Source organism: Dama dama, chromosome 23, assembly GCF_033118175.1.
Source record: "Dama dama isolate Ldn47 chromosome 23, ASM3311817v1, whole genome shotgun sequence".
Lineage (NCBI taxonomy): Eukaryota > Metazoa > Chordata > Mammalia > Artiodactyla > Cervidae > Dama > Dama dama.
Genome location: NC_083703.1, coordinates 52,182,654 through 52,201,317, shown reverse-complemented (window position 1 = coordinate 52,201,317; position 18,664 = coordinate 52,182,654). Strand labels below are relative to the sequence as shown.

At 37.6% G+C, this 18,664-nt stretch overlaps 1 protein-coding gene across 2 annotated transcripts in view; it reads right to left on the bottom strand.

Annotated features, from left to right (window-relative positions):
• Positions 1–18,664, bottom strand: part of DNAAF9 (dynein axonemal assembly factor 9) — a 174,129-nt gene that overhangs the window by 106,555 nt on the left and 48,910 nt on the right. For both annotated transcript variants that reach the window (XM_061126714.1, XM_061126715.1), the window contains one exon: positions 10,846–10,923. In XM_061126714.1, coding sequence (XP_060982697.1) covers positions 10,846–10,923 — 78 coding nt within the window. The remainder of the gene's footprint in view (positions 1–10,845; positions 10,924–18,664) is intronic.

Sequence of the window (18,664 nt, the reverse complement as noted above, 5' to 3'; positions counted from 1 at the left end):
GAACTCTGTGTTAACCATGCAACGACTCTATACCTGGCCTCAGGTATGAAGCACAATGAACCTCTGCTGAGAATACTTAGTGTAAACAACATTCTCAAGTGGCTTCACTATTTGATGCCTAGATAATCTATATTTTATTTATAATATATATATTACATTACATGTAATAAATATTATTTATATGTATTAATATTTATCAATATTTATATTATTTATAAATATTATTTATATTTACTATTATTATAGTCAGCAAAAACAAGACCAGAAGCTGACTGTGGCTCAGATCATGAACTCCTTATTGCCAAATTCAGACCTAAATTGAAGAAAGTAGGGAACACCACTAGACCATTCAGGTATGACCTAAATCAAATACTTTATCATTATACAGTGGAAGTGAGAAACAGATTTAAGGAACTAGATCTGATAGAGTGCCTGATGAACGATGGACGGAGGTTCGTGACATGGTACAGGAGACAGGAATCAAGAACATACCCAAGAAAAACAAATGCAAAAAAGCAAAATGGCTGTCTTAAGAGGCCTTACAAATAAATAGCTGTGGAAAGAAGAGAAGCCAAAAGCAAAGGAGAAAAGGAAAGATACACCCATTTGAGCACAGAGTTCCAAAGAATAGCAAGGCGAGATAAGAAAGCCTTCCTCAGTGATCAGTGCAAAGAAATAGAGGAAAATAGAATGGGAAAGACTAGAGATCTCTTCAAGAAAATTAGAGATACCGAGGGAACATTTTATGCAAAGATGGGCTCGATAAAGGACAGAAATGGAATGGACCTAACAGAAGCAGATGTTAAGAAGAGGTGGCAAGAATATACAGAAGAACTATAAAAAAAAGATCTTCATGTCCCAGATAATCACGATGGTGTGCTCACTCACCTAGAGCCAGACATTCTGGAATGTGAAGTCAAGTTGGCCTTAGGAAGCATCACTACGAACAAAGCTAGTGGGGGTGATGAAATTTCAGCTGAGCTATTTCAAATCCTAACAAATGATGCTGTGAAAGTGCTACATTCACTATGCCAGCAAATTTGGAAAACTCAGCAGTGGCCACAGGATTGGAAAAGGTCAGTTTTCATTCCAGTCCCAAAGAAAGGCAATGCCAAAGAATGCTCAAACTACCACACAATTGCACTCATCTCACACGCTAGCAAAGTAATGCTCAAAATTCTCCAAGCCAGGCTTCAGCAATACATGAACCGTGAACTTCCAGATGTTCAAGTTGGTTTTAGAAAAGGCAGAGGAACCAGAGATCAAATTTGCCAACATCCGTTGGTTCATCAAAAAAGCAAGAGAGCTCCAGAAAAACATCCATTTCTGCTTTATTGACTATGCCAAAGCCTTTGACTATGTGGATAACAACAAACTGTGGAAAACTCTGAAAGAGATGGGAATACCAGACAACCTAACCTGCATCCTGAGAAATCTGTATGCAGGTCAAGAAGCAACAGTTAGAACTGGACATGGAACAACAGACTGGTGCCAAACTGGGAAAGGAGTACATCAAGCCTGTATATTGTCACCCTGCTTATTTAACTTATATGCAGAGGACATCATGCGAAATGCTGGATTGGATGAAGCACTAGCTGGAATCAAGACTGCCAGGAGAAATGTCAATAACCTCAGATATGCAGATGACACCACCCTTATGGCAGAAAGCGAAGAACTACTAAAGAACCTCCTGATGAAAGTGAAAGAGAGTGAAAAAGTTGGCTTAAAACTCAACATTCATAAAACCAAGATCATGGCATCTGGTCCCATCACTTCATGGCAAATAGATGCGGAAACAGTGGCAGACTTCATTTTTGGGGGCTCCAAAATCACTGCAGATGGTGATTGCAGCCATGAAATTAAAAGACGCTTGCTCCTTGGGAGAAAAGTTATGACCAACCTAGACAGCTTATTAAAAAGCAGAGACATTACTTTGCCAACAAAGGTTCGCCTAGTCAAAGCTATGGTTTTTCCAGTAGTCATGTATGGATGTGAGAGTTGGACTATAAATAAAGCTGAGCACCAAAGAATTGATGCTTTTGAACTGTGGTGTTGGAGAAGACTCTTGAGAGTCCCTTGGACTGCAAGGAGATCCAACCAGTCCATCCTAAAGGAAATCAACCCTGAATATTCACAGGAAGGACTGATGCTGAAGCTGAAACTCCTATACTTTGGCCACCTGATGCAAAGAACTAACTCAATGGAAAAGACCCTGATGCTGGGCAAGATTGAAGGCAGGAGGAGAAGGGGATGACAGAGGATAAGATGGTTGCATGGCATCACCACATCAATGGACATGAGTTTGGGTGAACTCTGGGAGTTGGTGATGGACAGGGAGGCCTGACGTACTGCAGTCCATGGGGTCGCAAAGAGATGGACTCGACTGAGTGACTGAACTGAACTCAATAAATATATACATATATCAATATATGCCTAAAATTATTTTCAGTAATATGTAGGGAGACAGTGCTGATATTTCTGAATATGTTTATATATAATGTAGAATAAAAAATCAGATACATGTGTGTGTATATACACACACACACACACACACACATACAGGGAGACAAGGTGGGAGGCAGGAAGAGAGAGAAGAAAATTTCCTAGCTTTGTCCACTGAAGAGACCTAGCAACAATGAAGTAACTTTCCCTCTAAAAATCAATCCTGAAACTGATTAAACCTCTAGAATCAATTACTTACATTAGGAAATTCAGAGGACATGAAAACTATTAAACTACATCATGGAAATGCAATCAATAAAATCCCAGTAAGGACAAATATAAGACAAATGACCTGGTTTCTTCAACACACAATTAGCAAGGGATGGGTGGGAATAAAGAGAAGGTGCGGGGGGGGGAACCTAAACATTAGAAGAAACCTACAACACACAGAAGCAGGCAAAGCTAAACTATGTGTTTACAGAAGCACATCTAGATGATACACTGCAAAGAAAAGGAAGTGATTACCATAGAATTCATGACAGTGAATTCTTCAGAGTGTTATTCTTCAGAGAGGAAGGTGACAGATTTGGCAGAAAGCACTCAGATTGCTTCTGGAGTAGCCAGCAAGGTTCTATTGCTCTGTCGTATGATAATTATTAGGTTATACATTAGTTTTCTGCTGCTTTCTGAATCTGTGCTATTTTAATAAAAAGTCTTTAAAAACAAAACTCAGAAAAAAGAATAAAATTATTAACATTTTTTAAGATATTCTCTCATCCTAATTTTACATAGGTATTTTACAGTATAAACAAATATATACTGGTAACTGGTAGTCTACAACTGCTTGGGTCAGGCTGGTTGCCAGACTACCTCTGACCTTTGTTCCAGTAAAACAGACCTTTAGAGTTTCAGATCCTGACCCATTGCTATTAGGTTCAATCAGTGGCCCTGATTCTAGGGTAAGGACAGTCTTCCCACTTTGGCACTGGTTTTACCCCACACGGACTGTGAACAGAACTGCACTCTCCACTCTTCCAATTACCACACTAATCACAGACCTTCAATGTCTGTCCAACTCTTCTTCTCAGATCCACTCCCCATTTCCAGCTAGCTGCCACCACATCTTAAAACTGAAAGTACGATTAGATTCAGAAAGACTTGTGCCAGAACCTTTGCTTTGCCTCTTACTGGCTATGTGACCTTGGGTAAGGAAACTAACCTTTTTGAGACACAAATGTCTTGTGTGTGTAATGGGAGGATTATTATATTTACCTTACAGATACATTACAGGAATTACATGAAATAACCTGTACAAAGTGCTTATTACCAGGTCTTACATACTAGATAGCTGCAATACTTGTCAATTTCTCTGCCTCTACTATCAGCTTAGCTGGAGTTGGCTAAGAATGTCTGAGCCTCTCCCTAGATTTCCTGACATTTGTCTGCTGTCTCTCAGACACTCATATTGTGTAACACTGGCGTGCACCCCAGTGTGGGTCTGTACCTCACCCGCTCAGCTCTGTCCAATCCCTTGGGCTATACCAGAATGCTTTACTTTGTGAAGCTTAGGAAAACCAAAAGAACCAATACAGCTATAGTACACAATACACTTTGTTTTGTTTTCCAATTCTATTTAGAAACAAACTCAAAGGTAGTTTCTATTTTAATAGCTTGTATGGTGATACCTTGGTGTGGATCTATGATAAGAAAGTGAAGTTATATAGTTTGGCAGCAGCCATTCTCTGGTTATCTTCTAGGTGAAAAATATTCCATGCTTTGGGGAGTACACAGAAGAAGACAGGCACTTTGCTCCCAAAAAACTTCCCTGAGGTAGGTGGCTATGTCAGTACTAATTATAGAATAAGGTGAAATGAACCATTAAATATTTCTTTCAGCTCCACGCTATGACTAAGAGCACCAAATCCTTACCACTAGACCACAAGGAATCCACAATATGACCGAAATGAAAGATACAATAAATTGTCATACCAAAAATAACTACCACTATATATGAAATGTCCATATATATATAAATATATGTATCTATATATATATATTGATATATTTAAGATTTCCTAATAACCTTGTGAAAAAGCAAGAGAGTTCCAGAAAAACATCTATTTCTGCTTTATTGACTAGGCCAAAGCCTTTGACTGTGTGGATCACAATAAACTGTGGAAAATTCTGAAAGAGATGGGAATACCAGACCACCTGACCTGCCTCTTGAGAAACCTGTATGCAGGTCAGGAAGCAACAGTTAGAACTGGACATGGAACAAAAGACTGGTTCCAAATAGCAAAAGGAGTATGTCAAGGCTGTATATTGTCACCCTGCTTATTTAACTTATATGCAGAGTACATCATGAGAAACGCTGGGCGGGAGGAAGCACAAGCTGGAATCAAGACTGCCGGGAGAAATGTGAATAACCTCAGATATGCAGATGACACCACCCTTATGGCAGAAAGTGAAGAAGAACTAAAGAGCCTCTTGATGAAGGTGAAAGAGGAGAGTGAAAAAGTTGGCTTAAAGCTCAACATTCAGAAAACTAAGATCATGGCATCCGGTCCGATCACTTCACAGCAAATAGATGGGGAAGAGTGGAAACAGTGGCTGACTTTATTTTTCTGGGCTCCAAAATCACTGGAGATGGTGACTACAGCCATGAAATTAAAAGACGCTTATCCTTGGAAAGAAAGTTATGACCAACCTGTACAACATACTAAAAAGCAGAGACATTACTTTGCCAACAAAGGTCCATCTAGTCAAGGCTACGGTTTTTCCAGTGCTCATGTATGGATGTGAGAGTTGGATTATAAAGAAAGCTGAGCGCCAAAGAATTGATGCTTTTGACCTGTGGTGTTGGAGAAGACTCTTGAGAGTCCCTTGGACTGCAAGGAGATCCAACCAGTCCATCCTAAAGATCAGTCCTGGGTGTTCACTGGAAGGACTGATGTTGAACTTGAAACTCCAATACTTAGGCCACCTGATGCGAAAAACTGACTCATTGGAAAAGACCCTGATGCTGGGAAAGACTGAGGGCAGGAGGAGAAGGGGATGACAGAGGATGAGATGGTTGGATGGCATCACTGATTCAATGGACATGGGTTTGGGTGGACTCTGGGAGTTGGTAATGGACAGGGAGGCCTGGTGTGCTACAGTTCATGGGGTCGCAAGGAGTCAGACACGACTGAGCGACTGAACTAAACTGAATACCCTTGTGTACTTCTCTATGCCTATTTTATATATGAGGAGACTGAGGTACTAAACAGTAAAGTGACCTGAGGATGCAATACTAACAACCGGCAAAAGTGAAAATATATCTAGGTGAGAGATACCTAGAGCCTGTGTGGTTTCCACCAGACACATTATTCTCAAAATTTTTCCACTTGCATTTGTGAAAATGGATTCTGTGTGTATGGAGGTAGAATTGGTTTGTTAGATCTGATGATGAAGAAAGGAAAGTCTATCTGCTCAGATTCAAGGCCAAATTCAGAAGACAGGCCCAGACAGATATCAAGGTCAGATAAGCAGCAAAAGTCTGCAAAACTCAAGAAATGTGTCAATGTGCCTTGGTCCTTGCCCATTAGGGAAGGACCCCGAACTTCAGACAGGACTCTTGGCCCTAGGCTGGCATAAAGCAGTGTCTGCTCTCAAATGGCTTAAAGGGAGAAAAGAAGTTTAATTGCAATATTTTAAAGTATTTTTAAGAATTACATGATATAATAAATGTAAGAAAACAAAAATAAGTAAAATAATAATATTTAAAATATATATAAGCAGTATAAAAATAATAACCAATAAGACTACCACCTGAAATTTCTAAAACACACAAATACAAATTATTATACAAAGACGGAAATATACTCTACTTTTTTACTTTTCTCACCAAACATATTTTGAACATCTTTTTAAATCAAATCTCAAAGCAGTCTGCATTTTCTCTTTGTGGGATCTGACCAAGAAGCATGTAGCTATAGGCACTCTGGCCATCAAAGAGCTGCCAGCAAAGACTGGCCAGTGAAATTTAAGGCCTAGATGCTAATTCTGACTGTAAGGTTACCAGTCTTAGCAAAGAGAAAATACATGTGTACAGAGAAAGTATTTGGATAGTGAAGAGAAAAGGGGTTTTTAAAGAGAACTTTGGAGGCTACGGAGCAGCTGTGCAAGAGAAGAGAGAAAAAAAAAAGTAGATTTTAAGAGTAGATATGGGGACTTCTCTGGTGGTCCACTGGTTAGGGATCCACCTGCCAATGCAGGGGACACAGATTGATTGCTGGTCTGGGAGGATCCCACATACTGTAAGACAACCACAGTTGAGCTCGTGCACAACTGCTGAGCCTGCTCTAGAGCCCACAAGCTGCAGCTGCTAAGCCTGCGTGCTCCAACTACTAAGTCCGTGCTCCGCAATGAGAAGCCACCACAATAAGCCTGCACACCGCAACTGGAGAGTAATTGCTTGTAGCAATTAGAGAAAGCCTGCGAACAGCAACGAAGACCCAGTACAGCCAAAAATAGATAAGTTTAAAAAAAGAATAATATGGGTATGGATTGGCTCCCTTTTTCAATAATTTTTTATTAGTACAAGTCAGGACTGAAATTGCATTTTAACTTCTTTTGGTTGTTGGATTTTAATTTTATTAACACATGTAGATTCACCTCAGAGATCGCTTTACAAATTTATAGTCATTTTCGTACATATTTATTTGATCATACTTACGGTTTACTGAAGCTCCTGAATTTGTGGATTGATGTATTTCATCAATTTAGAAAGTTTTTGGACATTATCAACTTAAGTTTATTGCCCCATTTTCTCTCTACTCTCCCTTCTGGGACTCCAATTATACTTGGACTCCAATGATTTACTAAGTAGATCATTTGACACTGTTTGGCAGATACTGGCTACTGTGCTCTACCCTTTTTGTTGTTCTTCTCTCTGTCCTTCAGTTTAGAAACTTTCTATTGACTTATCTTCAAGTTCACTGAACTTTTCTTCATTGGTGTCTAATTTAATAAATTAGCCAATTTAATAAATCCCTCATTTTTAAACCCTATATTTTCATTTCTAGAATTTTCATTTGGTTCTTTTTATAGCTGTCAGATCTCTGTTAAAATTCCTCATCTCTTTACATATATTGTCCCATTTTCTTCCAGATTCTTTAGCACTTTCATCAATCATTTAAACTCCCTATTGGTCAATTCTAACATCTGGGTCTACTTCTATTGACTATTTCCTTTTTTGACCACATATCAAATTTTCTTGCTTCTTCTTGTCTTATCATTAAAAAAAAAAAAATCATATGCCAGACGTTCTGTATAAAAGAACAGTAAAAACTGATGTAAATACCACTCACCTCTAAGAAAGGGCCACTAGATCCTTCTCTTTCATTAGACCACTAAAGCAGGGAACTAAATTAATCTGATCTGTAATTGATCAGGGTCTTGATCTTGTAACATTTGTAGTTTGGTTTAAATTCAAATTCAAATATTTTAAGGGTGGGTTGTGAACTTTGATAGTGATTTCACTCAGACAATTTTCTGGAAATCTCTTTTTATTTCACAGTTAAGCTATAAGCTTTAGGAATTACGGACAATCTCTCCCTGCTTTACAAGCTGGCTATCAGCTAAGAAGTTCTCTTTCCTCTCCAGTCCCTTGGTTCTGTGTATATGAAGAAATCTTTGTCTTGGTACCTATCCCTAGCCTTATAAGGGCAGCTGCTTGTACCTTATGAAGACCTGAAATGCTGCCAAAGGGTTGCTCTCAGCTCTTGTCTCTAAACCAGGCTATAGTTGAGTATCAAGCGCTTCAGGCAAGATGGGTGGACTAACCTGAACACTTGTGAAGACCTATGGTATAGAGTTGAGGGGTAAGTGTTGACTCACTCACATATAGCCATTAAAAGGTCTTTTAAAGGTCAACTGAGTTTTACTGATCCCTGTATATAATAAATTTCTCTTCCTCATGCTGTTCGATCAAAAATGAGAACAGCATCCTATGAAGGGCCCTATTTTTCAGAAACAGAGTTCTTTGAGGTTTCTTTGCATCTTCAGCTCTCTAATTGATTTTAAACTACTATTTGGCTGCATATTCAGATTGTTTGGTTGTTAGGATGAGAAGAATGGTCTTTGATTTTCTACATCCCTAACTTGGAGGGAAAAATCATGGTCATTTTTATTTCTCATTTTGTGAACAGCCAATTCTGGTTGTGTTCCAATTCCCCACTGTTGTATTTTCTTACCGACTGGTAAGAGCTCTCCATAATGTCAGAGAAGGCAATGGCACCCCACTCCATTACTCTTGCCTAGAAAATCCCATGGACGGAGGAGCCTGGTAGGCTGCGGTCCACGGGGTCACTAAGAGTCGGACATGACTGAGCGACTTCACTTTCACTTTTCACTTTCATGCACTGGAGAAGGAAATGGCAACCCGCTCCAGTGTTCTTGCCTGGAGAATCCCAGGGACGGGGGAGTCTGATGGGCTGCTGTCTATGGGGTTGCGCAGAGTCGGACACGACTGAAGTGACTTAGCAGCAGTAGCTCCATAATGTAGTGGGTATAAATGCACTCTCATATTTTGATGTAAGAAATACCATCTTATTCTTTCTAAATAAAACTAAATCTGGCTCTGAGCCCTCACTCTTCCTCTTAGATGGGAAGTCCACCCTCAGACATTGAAAGGGTTTCCTTTCACTTTTTCAAGATACCATCTAAGAATATGAAGCTCATTGGAAGTTAGAGAACCATGAAAAGGGCTTGGTCTACAGTTCATGATGATTACCGCTGTTACTTCTTCAGTTGCATGATGTCACTGCTGTTCTTGGTGTAATTAAAGATGTTCTCCTGAGTGGTCCTATTCCACTGACTATGGAGATGATTGCAGTGTTCTCAAAACTACAATGCTATGTCTAGTCTCCATGTGTGACCTGCAGCTCCCTCCTATTTAGGGCACTGCACACAAGTGGGGCAAGGCTCTCAGATACTATGCAGACATTCCTAAATTACTTATCACTCTTAGTTGTCAGTACTTAAATTTTCTTTATCATTCTTAGTCTTTTTTTTCCTTCTCTTTTTTTTTTGGCTCGTGGGATCTACTTCCCTGACCAAGAACTGAACTCGGGTCCCCAGCAGTAGAAGCATAGAGTCCTAATCACTGGACGACTAGGTAAATCCCATCACTCTTACACTTTTACTGTTGTAAAATTTTTTCACTTTCACTTTTTCCCATAATTAGCCACACCATGGACTGATGATAATGATGATGATTAGCTCTTTTTAGAGAACAAAAAGTTCAGGTTTTATTTTTCTCTTATATTCCTATGTTATTAGAAATGTTTAAACAGAATGGATGCTCAATTTTATCTAATGTCTTTTTGGCGTCTATGGAATCATCATAAATGGCTGCAAGGAGAAAAATTAGTACAGTGATTACATTAACAGATTTTCTGGCATTAAACTAAATATTAAATGATTAATATACTCTACTTCATCATAGAATGTTCTTTTAGTATGATACTATTTGCTGACATTTTACTTAAAATATAGGCATTGATATTTGTAAATGAAACTGATGTGTAGTTTTCATTTTTGGAATTGTTTTTGTCTTTGGAATTACTTGGGGTCTTACTTTGACAGTTAATATCATTAAAAGGCTACATATAAGCTGTTCTTTTTCCATGGCTATCCCTCCAAGACTGCTGAGAGATACTACTGAGCTGTTTAAACAAAGTATCTATATGTTAGTTTTGTTTGTTGCTCCTTGTTACAAATTGTTCTGCCCGTTGTGAATTTTTTTCTTCAAAGTTCAGATGAAAAATTAATGCCTGATCCTTTAATCTAGGAGTCAGCAAATTACAGACTGTTGGCAGGCCATTTATTTTTGTAAGTAAAGTTTCCTTAGAATAGAGACATAGCCATTCATTAAAGCATTGCCTACAATGGTATTTTCAAATAGTTCAAACAAAGACACAGGGCTCACAAGGTCTAAAATGCTATTATTCACCTCTTAACAGAAAAAAGTTGCCAACTCCTAAAACTTAATTCCTTTAAGACATATGCTAACTTGTTAATCTTTTCATTGGATCTTCTCATTCAGAGAAGGCATCCTCTGGACTATTTTTCTAAAGTCCAGCCCAACAGAAAGAATGTCTTTAGGTGAAAACCTAAACCTTGGACAAGGCACGGAGCCTTGGTTTCATCTTAGGTGGTTTCTCAGAGTGAAAGAGGCAATATCTCTCTTCCAGGTTCTCTTTCACTCCCAAGGAGTTCAAGATAACAATCCAGGAAGAAACTGCTCAATTCTTTAAAAGCAAACTAAAATATATCCTGCATTTCTACAAGTTAAATATCATTAGTAGGTAACTGAGCCGGTTATAATGTTTATATGTTAAATATAGTGTGGCTCTTTACCTCAGAAAGCAAACTCTCCAGGGACACAGGATCCATCTTGCTGTAGACATTCCATAGATTCAAACTCACATCTTGCAACTGTAATACAAGGGGAAAACACTGAAATAACTTAAGTATCATTAGAACAAACTGAATTATTTTCTGACATTTAGAAATGGTTATCTTGGTGAATAATATATCAAAACTTTATCAATTATCAGAACCTATACAGATTTGATAAATGTGTCCCATTGAAGGAAACTATCTTTTCAGAGATTTTAGTATATCTTTTGAATATCATCACTGATGGGCATATACAAATTTATATACATATACACACAAATATATTTTGAATTTGTTTAAAATAAAATTTTAATTAGAATAATATATTCTTATAGTTAAAAAAAATCAAATACTAGTACTAAAGGCCTGTAATGAAAAGATTTTAATCCCTACTTCAATCTTTCATAAACTGCCACTTGTCTCAATCCTCAGAGGCAACCACTTTGAAGTCTTTTAATGTTTTCTTTTTGGTAATTACCTCCATATTTTGATATAAGCTTCTATCACTATTTCTTCATTTATCAATTCAGAAATTAAATACTGACTTATGACAAAGATGTAGCTCTACTATACTTAGCCCCATTTTCACTTTTTCTCAGATACATACCTTAACCTAATACCATGATATGATTTTTTTGGCTATACTAGTAGTTATTATTTGTAATATTAAAGATATATATGTAATATATATATAAAATTTACTGCACGCCTAGTGAATACCATACTCCTATTTACTTTCTTAAACAAATTTCATTTTTCCAAAAGCTATCAACAGCTTCATTTTCTACTTGCATTATAAAAAAAAAAAAAATCCTAAATTTTTTTCTACCTTCCCCACTTAATTTGCTCATAGTTAATCTTCTTACACTAGAGTTTCTCAATAGCAACACTACTATAATTTGGGGGCCAGTTATTTCTTTGATGTGAGGGGATGCCCTTGCATTGTCTTATGCAACATCCTTGGTCTCTTACTCATTGGATGTCTATAACAACGACCCTCCCTGTCTAGGCAAATCAAAAGCATGTCCAAATACTGGGGAGAGAGGGACGGGATAGCAAAATCATCCAATTGAGAACCACTGGTTTAAAGATATCAGATAATCATCTTTTTCTTCCAGCTTCATTCTGAAGCTCTCTCATGATGGATCTGATCCCGTGGCTTAAACTGTCTCCTCTTCCTTGGCTGACTTCCTTGTTTGTTAGAGCACATCATTCAACAGCTTTCTAAGAAAATATTAATGGAAGGAAAAAATTTTTTTGAGTTTTAAAATGCCTTTATTCTGTCCTATGACTGATTTGGCAATCACTGATGCTCTTTCCAGTCAGCAAAAACAAGACCAAGAGCTGACAGTGGCTGAGATCATGAACTCCTTAGTGCCAAATTCAGACTTAAATTGAAGAAAGTGGGGAAAACCACTAGACCATTCAGGTATGTGGAAAGAAGAAAAGCAAAAAGCAAAGGAGAAAAGGAAAGATATATCCATTTGAATGCAGAGTTCCAAAGAATAGCAAGGAGAGATAAGAAAGCCTTCCCCACCGATCAATGCAAAGAAATAGAGGAAAACAATAGAGTGGGAAAGACTAGAGATCTCTTCAAGAAAATTAGAGATACCAAGGGAACATTTGATGCAAAGACGGGCTCAATAAAGGACAGAAATGGTATGAACCTAACAGAAGCAGAAGATATTAAGAAGAGGTGGCAAGAATATACAGAAGAAGTATACAAAAAAGATCTTCATGACCCAGATAACCATGAGTTTGGGTAAACTCTGGGATTTGGTGATGGACAGGGAGGCCTGGCGTGCTGCGGTTCATGGGGTCGCAAAGAGTCGGACACAACTAAGCCACTGAACTGAACTGATGCTCTTTCCATTCTTTTGGATTCTTTAGTCTCTCTGTGCTTCATTCACCTTGGATAGTTTCTACTGCTATGGCTTCAAAATTATTAATCTTCTTTGGCAGGGTCTAAGTTAATGTTACTGCCATCTAGTATATTTTTCATCTTAGATATTGCAATTTTCACTTCTAGAAGTTCTATCTGGGTCCTTTTTATATTTTCTATTTGTTTAACACATTCAGTCTTTCCTCTAGCTTCTAGAGCATATGGAATACAATGAGAATAACTGTTTTATGTCCTTGTCTGCTAGTTCTAACGTTTCTGTCCATTTCAGGTCAATTTTGATTGACTGATTACCTTATTATCAGTCATATATTCCCACTTACCTGTAAACTGATAATCTTTGGATGTCAGACACTGTGAATTTTACCTTGTTGGATGCCAGGTATTTTCACATTCCTATAAATATTCTTGTGCTTTATTCTGGAATGTGGTTACGTGAAAACAGTTTGATCCTTTCAGATCTTATTTTTATAAATTGTTAGGAGGGTCCAGAGCAATGCTTATACTAGGGCTGATTATTCCCCACTACTGAGACAAACCCCTCCTGGTGACTTTATCCAATGCCCCTTAGGAATTATGAATTTTTTTAGTCTAATTGGTGGGAACAGGCACTATTCCCAGCTCTGAGCATGCATCACGAACTGTTCTGGAATAATTTCACCTGATTTTTTCTTCCTCCACCTTTAGTAGTTAAATCACACAAGAGCACATATATCAATACTCTGTTGAATACTTGGGATGCCAGAAAAGGAGGAAAGAAGAATCTTTGCAGATCTTGGGAGCTCTGTTTTGGGGCAAATCTTTCTTCTTTAGTACTCTTAGGTGCTTTGGTCTCATCAGAATCTTAGCAGCATCTACTCAGCTCAGTAAGTACATTGGGATCTACCTGGGTACCCCCTTCCCGTGCCATGGCCTGGAAATTTTCTCAAAGTACAGTTGATCCTTGAGTGACATGGGTGTTAATGCTAACATGGCAGAATCGATGCTCTCTGCAGATGAAAAGCCATGTATAAAACTTATAGTCAACACTCTGTAAAAGCAATTCTGCATTCATGGTTCTGTGCCAGTGGATTCATCCTACTGTGGATCACGTAGTATTTACCACTAAAAAAAAAAAATCTCTGTGTAAGTGAACCTATGCAGTTCAAAGTCCTATTTTTTTGAACGTCAACTGTAGTAAGCTAGGACAATCCTGGGGTTCATCTTGTCTATTTCTCTCTCTCAAGGGAATTACCTCCTTGCCTGACGTCCAGGGTCTTGAAAACCATTTTTATCATGTTTAATGTTAGTTTAATGTTTGTTTTGGTTGGGGAAGGAGAGAAATAAAATTTCTGTTGTGTTATTGTACAAGACTTATTTTTTCTGCCTGGAAGCTTTTTATGATATTCTTTAATTCTTATTGTTTAAATTAGCACAGACAGATTTAACTTTTTAAAAATCTCACCGATGCTTGCTAAGCGATTTAATTTAAAAGCTTTTATTTCTCGTTATCACTGGAAATGTTTACTTCTATTTTTAAGTTTCCTCCCTTCTGGTATCTCTGTTCTATCCTTCTAGACCTCCTACTTAACAGATATCAAACGTCACAGATAAGTTCTCTAAGATTTTAAAGTTTTTTCTCATATTTTCTCTTTTATTTCTAAAATTTTTAATTTTGAGATTTTCCTAACTTTACCCTCCCAATTTCTCTGTTAATTTTATCATTTATAACTTCCCAGAGCTCATATTTTCCTTATATTCATTTATCACAAAATAACTCTTGTTCTATGGTCATCAAATCTTACATTTCTCCAGGCATCCTACGGAGAGTTTTATATCTTAACTTTCCCCCTGTATCTTAAATTATCTTTATGTCATATTCAGAATTTTTTTAAAATCCTGATTTTTTTTCTTTCAAATTACAGGTTATTTAATCCAATGTGTGGTGAACTTTCACTGCCTGTTTATATTTTCCAAAAAATGCTGATGGGAAGCTTTCTGCTCTTAGCAGAGCTTGTCAACTACCAGTTAAGTTTTATAGCAGAGTAGACATGTTAAGAGGCAGTTATAGGATCTCTACTCCCTCATATTCTAAATACCAAAATGTAGAGAGTTTTACTCTCAGGCATCAAAAGCTATACTACCCAATGAGTTACTTTTGTTTTCCAGTTTCCATAGAGAAACTCCACCCACTCACTTTGTTCCTTGTTTTTCCTACTATGGAGGTGGCAGTTGGTAAATGTCAGGTTACTTGTCACTCTGCGAGGTTGGGAGGACAACACAGACTATTACATAACCTTCTTGATATCACCAATTTCCATTCTATATCCGCCATTTTATTATCTTCTTCCTCATTGATTTAACCTATTTGGCGCCTTTCTCTGTAATGTGCAACAGTTTTACAAGTGTGTGAACTGATTAGATTTTTGAGGTACTGAACTTGATTTCCATTTTTAAAATTTATTCGATATTGATGAACAGTTGACATACAAAATTATATAACTTATAGGTGTACAATACAGTGATTCACAATTTTAAAGGTTATACTGCACTTATAGTTATAAAATACTGGTTATATTCCCTGTGTTGTACAATTCAACTCTGTAGCTCATCTTAATAGTTTGTACCTCTCATTCCTCTACCCCTATACTGCCTTCCCCTACTTCCCTGTTCCCACTTGTAACCACTAGTAAGTTCTCTATATCTGTGGGTCTGTTTCTTTTCCATTTTATTCATAGAAGTGTTGTATTTTTCAGAGTGCACATATAAGTGATGTCATAAGTGCGTGTCTCTGACTTACTTCACTTAGTATAATACCCTCCCACGTGCACCCATGTTATTGCAAATATACACACACACACATATATATACCATATCTTCTTTCCATTCATCCATCGATCAACACTTAGGTGGATTCCGTATATTGACAATAGGCTTCCCAGGTGGCACTAGTGGTAAAGACCCACTGCCAGTGGAGGAGACATAAGAGCTGCAGGTTCTATCTCTGGCTCGGGAAGATCCCCTGGAGGAGGGCATGGCAACCCACTCCAGTATTCTTGCCTGGAGAATCCCCATGGGCAGAGGAGCCTGGTGGGCTACTGTTCATAGTGTCACAAAGAGTCAGACATGACTAAAGTGACTTAGCATACATATATTGACAACTGTAAATAATGTTGCTATGAACATTGGGGTGCATGTACTGAGTTAGTGGTTTTGGGTTTACATATATATACGAAGGTGAAGGAAGGTGAAGTCGCTCAATCGTGTCCGGCTCTTTGCGACCCCATGGACTGCAGCCTCTCAGGCTCCTCCATCCATGGGATTTTCCAGGCAAGAATACTGGGGTGGGTTGCCATTTCCTTCTCCAGGGGATCTTCCTGACTCAGGGACTGAACCGGGGTCTCCGGCATTGCAGGCGGATGCTTTACCCTCTAAGCCACCAGGGAAGCCATATATATATATGTATATATATATATATATATATATATATATATATATATATACACACACACACACATATGTGTGTGTGTGTGTGTGTGTGTGTGTGTGTGTGTGTGTGTGTGTGTAAAACCCAGTAGTTCCTAGGAGTGGAACTGCTGGGTTATATGGTAGTTGTATTTTTAGCTTTTTGAGAAACCTCCATACTGTTTTCCACAGTGACTGCACCAATTTATATTCCTACCAACAGTGTATGATGTGTTCCCATTTCTCTACATCCTCACCAACATTTGTGTTCTTTTTGATGTTATGCTGACAAATAAGAGGTGAAATCTCATTATGATTTTGATTTGCATTTCCCTGGTGACTAATGATGTTGAGCACCTTTTCACATGCTTGTTGGCCATCTGTATGTCTTCCTTGGTTCAATGTCTCTTTAGGCCTTCTACCCATTTTTGGATTTTTTCTTTGATGTGGAGTTCTATGAGCTGTTTACATATTTTGGATATTAACTCTTATCAATCATATCATCTGCAAGTATCTTCTCCCATTCACAAGGTTGTCTTTATTTTGTTGATGGTTTCCTTCGCTGTGCAAAAGATTTTAAGATTAATTAGGCCCAATTTGTCTATTTTTGCTTTTATTTCCCTCGCTTTAGGAGGCAGATCCAAAAACCTATTGCCACAATTAATGTCAGAGTGTTCTGCCTAGGTTTTCCTCTAGTTTTATTGTTTCCAGTCTCACACTTAAGTTTTTAATCCACTTTATTTTTGTATATGGTGTTAGAGAATGTTCTAATTTCATTCTTTTACACACAACTGTCCAGTTTTCCCTACTATCTACTGAAGAGACTGTCCTTTCTCCATTGTGTATTCTTGCCTCTTTTGCTGTGGATTAACTGACCTTAAGTGCATGGATTTAACGCTGAGCTCTCTATTCTGTTTCATTGATCTGTGTGCGCCTGTGTGTCAGTATTAAGACATACTGCTATTATTACTGTAGTTTTGTAGTACAGTCTGAAGTCAGGCACTGTGATCCTTCCAGCTCTTTCTCAAGATTGTTTTGTCTATTTGGGGTATTTTGTATTTTCACACAAATTTTAGAATTATTTGTTCTACTTCTGTGAGAGACACTGGTATCCTGACAAGGATTACATTGAATCTGTATATTGTTTTGGATAAGTATAGTCATTTTAACAATATTAATTCTTCCAATCCAAGAACATAGTATACTTTTCCATTTGTGTTGTATTTAATTTGCTTCATCAGTGTCTTACTGTCTCCTGAGTTCTTTTATCTCCTGAGGTACATTTATTCCTAAGTATTTTATTCTTTTTGATGAGATGGTAAATGGGATTGTTTCCTTAATTCCTCTATGTGATAGTTAACTGTTAGTGTATGGAAATGCAACAGATTTCTGTATATTAATTTTGTATCCTGCAACTTCACCAACTTCACTGATGAGCTCTAGTAGATTTCTGGTAGCATCTGCAGGGTTTTCTATGTAAAGAACTATGTCATCTGCAAACAGTGACAGCTTTACTTCTTCCTTTCCAATCTTGATTCCTTTTTTTGGTCATGTATGGCCTTTATTATGTTGAGGTATGCTCCCTCAGTGTGCACTTTCTGGAGGATTTTTTAAAATCATAAACAGATGTTGAATTTTGTCAAAAGCCTTTTCTGCATCTACTGAGATGACCACTTTTTTTTTTTTTTTTTTTTTTAGTTTTCACGTTGTTAATTTGATGTATCACACTGATTGATTTACGGATACTGAAAATTCCTGATACTGAAAATTCCCAATGATAGGTCAGTCCTATGTGATCATGATGTAGGATCCTTTAAATGTGCTTTGGATTCAATTGAGGATTTTGTTGACAATTTCTGCACCTATGTTCATCGCTAATATTGGCCTGTTATTTTCTTCTTCTGTGATATCTTAGTCTAGTTTTGTTATCAGGTGATGCTGGCCTCACAGAATGATTCTGGAAGTGTTCCTTCTCTGCAATCTTTTGGAATAGCTTCAGAAGGATAGGTGTTAACTCTTCAAATGTTTGGTAGAACTTACCTGTGAAGACATCTGGTCCTGCTCTATTGTTTCCTGGAAGGTGTTTTTGTGTGTGGATTCTTTTTTTGGGACTGATTAAATATTAATACTGGTAACTGGTCTGTTCATATTTATTTCTTGGGAGATTGTACCATTCTAAGAATTGGTCCATTTCTTCTCACGTGTTCACTTTAGTGGTATGTAGGTGTTGTGGTGGTCTCTCATGAGCCTCTGTATTTCTGTGGTGTTGGCTGTCACTTCTTTTTCACTTCTCACATTACTGATCTGGACCCTCTCCCTTTTTTTTCTTGATGCATCTGGTTAAAGACGCAACAATTTTATCTTTTCAAAGAGCCAGCTTTTAGTTTAACTGATCTTTCCTATTTTTATTTAGTCTCTATTTTATTTAGTTCT